The sequence below is a fragment of the Lissotriton vulgaris genome, chromosome 7, assembly GCF_964263255.1.
Source record: "Lissotriton vulgaris chromosome 7, aLisVul1.2, whole genome shotgun sequence".
Taxonomy (NCBI): Eukaryota; Metazoa; Chordata; class Amphibia; order Caudata; family Salamandridae; genus Lissotriton; species Lissotriton vulgaris.
In genome coordinates, this window is record NC_141695.1 from 573,045,418 (window position 1) to 573,054,560 (window position 9,143).

Genomic DNA, 9,143 nt, shown 5'->3' on the forward strand with positions numbered 1-9,143 from the left:
TGGCTGGGCTCGGGCAGCGCCTCGCAAGGGTCACGCCGGTGGCTCAGCAGCCAGGGCCGACGGAGCACTCTGGCCGGCAGCAGGTATCAGGGGCACGGCAGGAGGAGCCCATGTAAGCGGGGTCCAGGGCCGTGAGCTGGGAAGCGAATATCTCCGGTTGCCGGGCAGGTCGAGGGTCCGGGAAAGCACCGCCGGGATCAGCGCCGCTTCGCACACAATCTGCCTTCAATTGCGCCAGGATTAAAGTCAGGATATCGGCACGGCTGAAAAGGAGTGGCGGAGCCGGGAGCCTACAGGTCTGCTCCGGTCGCCATCTTGGCTCCTCCCCCCGATTAGCTTTTTTTGGTTCTCAATCGAAAAGCAAGAAAGTGGTTGGAAAATGTAGCTATTATAACGCCCAAGTCTAAAGCAAGTTGGAGACTGTTAGCGCTAGAGCCAGCAGACACCACATCCGGACAACGTTTCATCCAAGCAACATAATATCTTGTACCGTTGGCATGACTCATTCTCGGCATTCTAACATCCAACAGCAGCACACATTAGATAGAATGCGTCAGCTGACTCCAGTTCTGCCTATAGCCAAGTAGTCCACCACAGCCAGTACTTAATTTGTAAAGAAATAAGTGCCATTGCTTTTCTCAGGAGGCATCTGCAGCTTGCACCGCCCATTGCCCTTGCCAGCACTGCCAGTGACATTACAAACACACCTACGAACATCAAGTGTGGCACTTCGGAATAACACATAAGGTCCCAAAAGCGAGACCTATTGGCTATGCCAATGCTTGTTATTCTTGACTCTCCAAAGGTAGCACTAGACACTAGGGGCTTTATTTAGAGTGCAGTACGGAACTAAACCCCCAAAATAATTCCACGACTCACTGACTACGAAATGTCCATGCTTCGCTTCCCCTACGTCGCCCTTACACTTCCAAACCACCATTCTGCTGCCATCAATGCTGCACTGGATCATGCCACATACCATGCTTTTTAGCCCCTGGGGTTAGTGTTTGTGAGTACTCTTGCTTTAGAGGATTTCAATTAAGCAGCACTACTAGTACTATTCTATTTACATCTTCTTGGTGTGTACTTGCTTAACCCTTCCATGCTGATGACGAACCCCAGCCGTCATGCACTACGGTGCTCGTGTGCTGATGACGGCTGGGGTTCGTCACAGCCCGCCCCTGTTCGTGTTGTTTACAGCACACCAGGGGAATCGCGGCCTCATGGAAGGCGTTAAAGGGGAATATATTGGATGGGGACTAATTATATAGAATAAATAGTGCACATGTACTGCACTGTAGCTTCCATTGTACCCCACCATTCAAAGCTAAGCTGGGCATTTTTGTTATTGAAGAAAGTTCAAGCAGGACTAGTATAACTTGTATACATTGTAAAACATGACTTGCAATTCGTATTCAAAATGTTTAACATTCAATCAATAGTACACAATAAAAATGAAGCTCCTTTGAACATTACCCGTGAAAAATGTGAAAAGGCCAACCAAGTTTTTTGCGTCATCCAATTATTCCTTCCCGACCCTTATCCTTCCTTTGCTCTTCTTAAACCCTATAAAGATTCAATAGTGGACAAACATTATTTACGCTTTATTAATTAGTATATACTTCTAAAACTTTTAATAAAACGCAGCCTTTTGCTGACGCGTTACTGCGCGCTGCGTACATGAAAAAGATTATTGTAGTGGTTGTACCTTGTGTGATTCTTCATTAGTGTTGTGTGTGCTTTGCTTCTTGATGTGGTATTATTAATTCACTATGCTGGTAATGTGCCATGATGTATATTTTCTCGATTTGGTTTAAATACGCAACTAATATTTGCTAGAAAGTGAAAGAGGCAGTTGCATTAGCAGTTCTGAATTGACCAATTGTTCTCTTTTTGGTTGTATTTCTCAGATACAGAGATGGCAGCGGGCGCCCAGTCAAGTAGCCAGATTGCATTAATCTCTTAGCACGAGGATGACTTGTGAAAAGGTGAAGACTTGTGACATGTACATTGAAGCTGCTTCAGCTGTCCGATGGATATGGTTCAAGGTGTCAGCTTCGTTTCCGATGTACCGAGCCTATTTCTACCTGCTCAGCAAGTTAATCTTTAATCTTCTTCACGTCAAAGGTGCATGAAAGGAGTTTCGGGTCAACACAAACTCTAAATCTTAATGACCCAGTGACCAACCAGATGTCATGTGACCAAAATATTTGACACTGGCTTGAGACCAGAAACTTTGTCACTGATTTCGCGGAAGAGCAGCTTGTCACCAATTGACAGATGGTAGTTTCCCCATCATGGACCTCAAGAGAGAGAGCTTTAGTTAAAGAAAACATACCATTTCCGTGTCTGCTCAGCTGTGGTGCGCTCTCGCATTGTACAAGGACTCGACCATATGGGAGGAATACCCACAGCCGTGTTATCATCCAATCAGAAAGAATCTCAGGATTCAGACTTGCATCACATAAACACCAAACCAAAGGTTTCATTGATCAGTCAGTGACACTTAAAAAAGAGCATGCCACCATCGTTTCCCAATGAATTCTTATTTCAAAAGGATGAGGCACCCCTCCAGAATGTGAAGAGGGGCTCCAAAGTCTCCCATATTTCACTGAAAACATTTGGGTTGGGTGAAATTGAGCCCGCTTAAAAGTTGGGGTGCCCCTGAAGGGTTGGGACCTCCATGCTCCGCAGGGGCTTCAGGCGCCTGTGTTGCTCCCCTGATTTGTACATATGTTTTATAGAATTTTAAAAATATGTATTTGTCTTTTAGTTGTACATTTTAGTAAGGGGGCGATAAGGGAGAGTTGGCAACTGTGTATAGATTCATCTTTATTTTGTCATTTGGCTATGCTTTGATGTAACACGTTTCCATTTATTTTTATCTTGTGAAGTTTGCTGTCATAAAGATATGTCTATTCTCCGACAAAGCAAGGAAGATGCCATCAACATATACAAGTTTGTGCTATATTTGGAGAGGTTATCAGGTAGTCAGCATAGGAACGTTGTTCACAATCAGTTAATCCTTCCAGTTTTGTGTGCTTTCAGTTCCATTAACTAGAACTTCTACAGGGATTACTGACAGCACATGACTTCATGAACAGACAGAAGCTTCTCAGATGTTTCTAATATGTGACCATGATTTCTGATTACAATTCTGTCCAAATGTTGAGGGTGGGGTGATTCAGAAACTTTGCTTTGATCAAGGCAACATACGTCCTCTTCCCTAAGTGTGCTTTCTAAATGACTATCCCCCAGATGTATCAAGAAACAATTTTGCTATTCCTTAATAGCGAAAAATAACGATTCGCTATTAAGGAATAGCAAAATGCAATGCATGAAGAAATCACTAAAAAAAATAGCGATTTCTTAAAATTCCTTAATTGCGACTCGCAAATTGCGAGTCACAATTATCAAAGCAAATGTCAAGAATAAAAAAAAAAGCAATCAACAAAAATTGTTTGTCTTCCATAAATTGAATTTCTAGTTTATAATAGGGAAGATCTTTTATTGGCACTGGTTTACACACTTCTTAACTTGTTCATCTTCTGCCATGTTCTGTGGCATATAGGCATAGATGCATCAAGGTCAAATCCGCTCGCAAAGGGGCAGATTCTCAGAATATGCCCATTTGCGACTGGTGTTTTGCATTTGGAATGCATCATCCCAAATGCAAAAATCGCAAATTAAGAAATCGCAAAATTGCGATTACTTGCATTGAAGGAATGTCAAATTGAGATTCCTTAAATGCAATGCATTAAAGTTTAAAAAATAGCGATTTCGCTAATTGGGCTCGCAAATTACCATGAAGTTGAACTTCATGGTAATTTGCAAAAACTTTGCAAAAAGGCATGTGTGTGCGCAACATATGTGCACAGATCAATTTCAGGGGTGCAACAGGGTGTACTTTGGACACCCCTGCACCCTTGAAATCGCATTCTCAATTTGCCCATAGGAATGAATGGGGAGGTATTCCTTAATTGTCTGTTATTTCCTTGTTATTTACTCTCTTGTAAATAGTTGTTTCTTCTTTATAATAAAAGTGATTTTAATGTTGCCTAGACCCTGTTGGTCTCTGATTAACTAGTTGAGTATCGCATGGCAGACAGACACGATATGCATTTTCTCAGTTGCTCGTCTGCAAGAATTGATTTCTATTGTAAGAGGTTTGGTATTGGTTTTATAGATATCTTCCTCCTTCTTAACTGCCAAGCCTATATTTGAGCTCTGGTGCAAGTCCTTTACCTTTGCGTGGAATCTGTGTGCCACTCATCCCCACTTTTTTCATAATTTTGAGAGAAAGAGATTTTTTCATATCTTTGTCTGAGTCCCTGTCCATCACCAGCACGGGCAAGCACCATATGACATTGTTTGTGGCAGTACTGCTGACTCTAGTATTAGATAGTGATGCTACTAATCAACATCTCCTTCCTCTGGCGTCTGTATGGACACTGATGCCCATTGTGCCTTTATGGTACCTCCCTTACAGGTCTAGAGTTGTCCAAGCACTTATGCTCTCCATCAGATTGCTATTGGTTTCTCCTTTGCACAGTCAATCTTCTGGGACTGCAAACAGGAAGACACAGTGACTTGCCTTTGCCACTACTGCCTCAGTCTACCACAGACTTCAACATGTGAAGTGTCCCATTGAAAAGTAAATACATATAAAATCTGTCACGGGTGACACTGTTAGAAGTGCACTGAACAAAGTGAGTGCCATCCACCGACAAGGAATAATGGGACTCAGCCAAGGTCCCTTACACTGGTCAAACAAAATGATACTGTCATAGAGCAGGAAAACCAGCTTGTACATGTGCTGAGGAGCATTTAGGACATAAGGTAAGGCACCCTAGTCTTTGTATGGATCATAAAAATTATTTTTGATGGCTTCGCAATCATAAGGTCTTCTAAGATATCAATAAGTCTGGAAAGGCTTGGGGCTACCACCCGTTTTCTGGATCTGGGTTTAATAGTAGCAAAACGCTTGCTTACCAAGCGATTAACTGGGCTAGGATGGAAGGAGTGGCTCTACGCAGGGAAGACCTGCTTAGTATCCATAAGTTCCCCGGGTGTCTCAATGGGACACTATGGTGTCGAAGTTACAGGACATAGTTACTAACAATGGGGAACCCCCGGATTATATCCAGGACTGACACCCAGTGCCTGCCCTCCTTAGGTATAGGGGTAGAGTAGAGCTGACTTCCAGAGATGTATGGCCGCCCTTCATAATCCTGCTGTCACTGAGCCCGGATAGTGCTGGCACACTCTGCTCTACCAGACACAGCAGCAGGTCTCATGCGACTCCCTTACCCCTCCTTGGATTAAGTTGTCCTCATTATGTTGTACCCTATGTCCACAATTTGGCCTAAAATGTACCATGTCTGAAACACCTACACATTGTCCAGTGGTCAGAGTCTTGGGCATTGCTATGCCCTATACACAGACGCTGTCAAAAATCTTCTCTCAGGACCCTGTTGAACAACTGTCTTTTAATAATCTGGTGCTGGATATCGTAGCATTTGCAAGCAATCATACATTGTTCTTGTTGTATGCTTAAAATGTGAAAAATGTTAATAAAAAAGATTTAAATAAAAAATTAAATAATGAAGTCTAAAACCTTAATGTGTGTTAAGAATCTTTAAAATCGTAGCAGAAAAATTATTGCAATAAACTAATGTTGAGGTAAAAAAAAATATATATCTATATTAAGTCTGGACAGGCTGGGGGCGGGTTGCAAGAATTCTTGAAGAAAAGTTGATCATATACCAGACTGATGAAAAATCAGGGAACACGTTTTTTATCGAGAGTACCTAAAATATGTTAGGATAGAAGTGAGGAGATTAGCTATGCAGATGGAGGTTCAGTAATCATTACTGTGGATGAGGCTCCTTTTGAGTAATAGTTCAGGATGGCAGAGTAGTGGTATGAGAATTGGCTAAAATTAGAATGGTTCTTCGGTTATGTCCAAAAGAGAACTCTCTTGGGATGTTTGTGAACCCTCTTTATTAGATGGTGAGGAAGCTGGCAAACAAGAATAATTGGATTTTAGGAAGCTAAGCATTTATACCTTCATCCTTGACATTCTTCTCTATGAGAGGCATTTTGGTAAAATGATATCCAAAAAAAGATTACAAGAAAGGTTATGGTTACCAAAGATCAACAAAATGGAATTGTTGGTGGAGAAGTGTATGGATTGCAAGAAAAGAAGCATTTCATTATCAGCAATGACTCTCATAAATGAATCTAATAAGTGAAGTTAGGACAAAGATTGCGGTGGATAACATTTTCCAGTGAATAACTTAGAAGAGCGATAGAATTGCTCTGACGGTTTTCAACGCTTCCTCGAAATGGGTAGAAGAGATTTGTATGGGACACACTCCGCTAATTGCAAGTAGGTAGCCTGGCACAGAAGAGACTCTGTAAGGATAGGTGCTGACCACAGGTAGGCCTTATACTATTTCTGGGCATTCATAGATAGGTCAGTAGGGTTTACTGGAAAATCTGTTGTGCATTCACTGTATTATATATATATATATGTAGGTGAACTTTACCTTAGAGTGTAGTTGACTTTCACATAGATCAACACAGTCCAGTGATGTGTCATACTGAAGTAAAACATGCACGACGAGTTTGAGTTTGCAGTTTCCAATAACATACATATGCATCTCATAGGACGTCAAGAATTGTCATGTTTACCTGGCTCAGCTCATAATCAGATTCAAGAGATTTGTCCCTCCTATTGGGCCAAATGCTCTGCTCCCCAACCGAGCGAACAACGGCCTCTCCATACAAAGTGAGCAATTGATAGTGAGGAACCCAGTTCCTGGGAGAGGGGAGGGGTGTGAGAATAATCTGCATCTAATAAGCTGCACCTGGGCTGGGGCAGCTGAGATTCCTTGAAAAAGAGGAAGGCCAGACATCTGGAGCCGGCTGGAGTGGTCTCCCTTCCCTGCCCTCAACAATAAACTTGGCATCTGGGTGCCCCTGGTAGGACTGCGGTATCCAAGGACACTCAATGAAAGAAGAAGAATCTCACCATGGGTCTGCGGCCTTACTTTAAGAAACCTGCTAATCAAATATTCAAGATCTACAGCTGGGAGCGCCCTGGTAGAGAGTCTGTTTTGCGTACTCTTTTGATCAGTGGGTCCACTAATCTGGGCAGGGGCACCACAAGTATGGTGTGTGGGCCTGCAGGAGGCGCAGCAGCTCCTCCGAAGAAGGTTTAACAAATGTGCCCTAAATTGCAAGTGGGCAATGTAGAATCCACAGGAAAGAATTGCCTTAGAGTAAGCATACCTCGAGTAAGAGCTTTTGCAATTGGCTTTAGAACGCAGGGACCTGTAGTGGTTGCTACTATGACTGCATTATATGGCCCAAAGAATGTATTTGAATACTCTGACATGTTATTTTGTTTTGTAATGGTTTCTCATTTACAAAAAAGTGACACAGCGTGGCAACGCAAATCCTTTGGCTGCTCCACGCTGCGGCACTTTCAAAGCACAGGGATGCATCATGTCTACAAGAATGTATGACGTTAAGACGCATACATTTACAACGCATGCCTTTACAATGCAGTTTTTACATCGCAACATCCTTTACAATGCAAACATTTACATCGCATGCCATTACAACAAATTTTTTAAAACTATGGTGCATATTACCAAGAACCTTATCACCGTTTTAGCAGTAATTTTTCCCGCTAAAGCGGCGATAATTTTATCGCCCTATTACCTAGCTGTCACTAACACCAGTTAGCGACAGCTAGTAGGAGATAGCGATTATCTTGTGGCCCACTTTGCATGTCAGAGATAATTATCACTAATGACATGCAAAGTGGGCGTGCCAAGATGTAAGTGACTGGAAACAGTCGGTAACATCGCTATCTCCTATTACTTACTTTTGGAAATATTCACGCCTGCCCAGAGCAGTTCTTAGCCATGTTATCCAATGGTAGGTGGATAACATGGCTAAGAGCATTAGCTCGGTAATGCATGAATATCGCGGACTTTTCAGCGATATTCATGCATTTCGGACAATTTTTATTGCTAATGAGATAAACCTTGATAATAGCAAGGTTTCTAAGCGATAAAAATAGGCAAAGCACGGCGATAAAATTATAGCCGCTAACCAAGCTTAGCGATAATTATCGCTTATTCTTGGTAATATGCCCCTATATTTACCACACATTCCATTACATCGCATTATACCTTTACAATGCATACCATTACATTGCATTTAACATAAGGGTTGGATAGTGTAGGGGTAAAAATTACTATTCTAACTCCAGTGGGTGCAACAGTAGGGTAAGTGTTGGATAGTGTAAGGGTAAAAAATACTATTCTAACTCCAGGGGGTGCAACAGTAGGGTAAGTGTTGGATAGTGTAGTGGTACTATGCGTTTTAATGGCATGCGTTGTAATGACATGCGATGTAATGCCTGCTTTGTAGTGACATGCGTTGTAGTGTCATGTGTTGTAGTGAGATGCAATGTAAGGGTTACGTTGTAGTGACATGCGTTGTAAAGGATGTTGTGATGTAATGACTGCATCGTAAATGTAGTGCGATGTAATGACTGCGTCGTAAAGGTTGCCAGTCTACAAAGATATGATGTTTCTGTAGTAGGGGGATCTCTGTGTATAGTCATAATCTAGTGAATAGTCCCGCCCATGTGCGTGGACCCCGGCAATCAAAAATAATCTCTTAAGTTGTCAAAATAATGCAGAAACTGCAAAGACACTTAAGAGAGAATTTAAAGACAAATAATGCAGCCTATATCCACAGGCTACACTGTCCAGTACTTCAACTAGAAAATTCCACCAAAAAAACACCACACATAATACAGCCTGCCCAGTATCTACCATAGAGAAACTTGCCTCCCCCAGTAAAAGACTCGGGAATGATAGAGAGGAAGGTAGGGACAGACAAGCCCCATAGGCTGCCATTATATGGCTTAAATAGGATACTGTGCCTTTAAGAGAACTTTCCAGAACTCCCAGTATCCCAGAATGTATAGCAGGTCCCTCTACTTTCAGTTCTTTTTTCCGGCTCCTGCTTACAGGACCCTGGCATTGAGCTCTCCCTTGTTTCAAGGGTTTATTGGATATTTTGGCACTTTTGTGTTTTAAAAGTGTTTCAGGTTACTT

The 9,143-nt window shown here is 42.2% G+C and overlaps 1 protein-coding gene across 2 annotated transcripts in view; it reads left to right on the forward strand.

Annotated features, from left to right (window-relative positions):
• Positions 1-4,059, forward strand: part of LOC147702042 (uncharacterized) — a 374,952-nt gene extending 370,893 nt beyond the window's left edge. For both annotated transcript variants that reach the window (XM_086930660.1, XM_086930661.1), the window contains exon 8: positions 1,911-4,059. In XM_086930660.1, the coding sequence (XP_086786786.1) occupies positions 1,911-1,966 (56 nt within the window). In that variant the 3' untranslated portion in view covers positions 1,967-4,059. The remainder of the gene's footprint in view (positions 1-1,910) is intronic.
• The last annotated feature ends 5,084 nt before the right edge of the window (positions 4,060-9,143 follow it).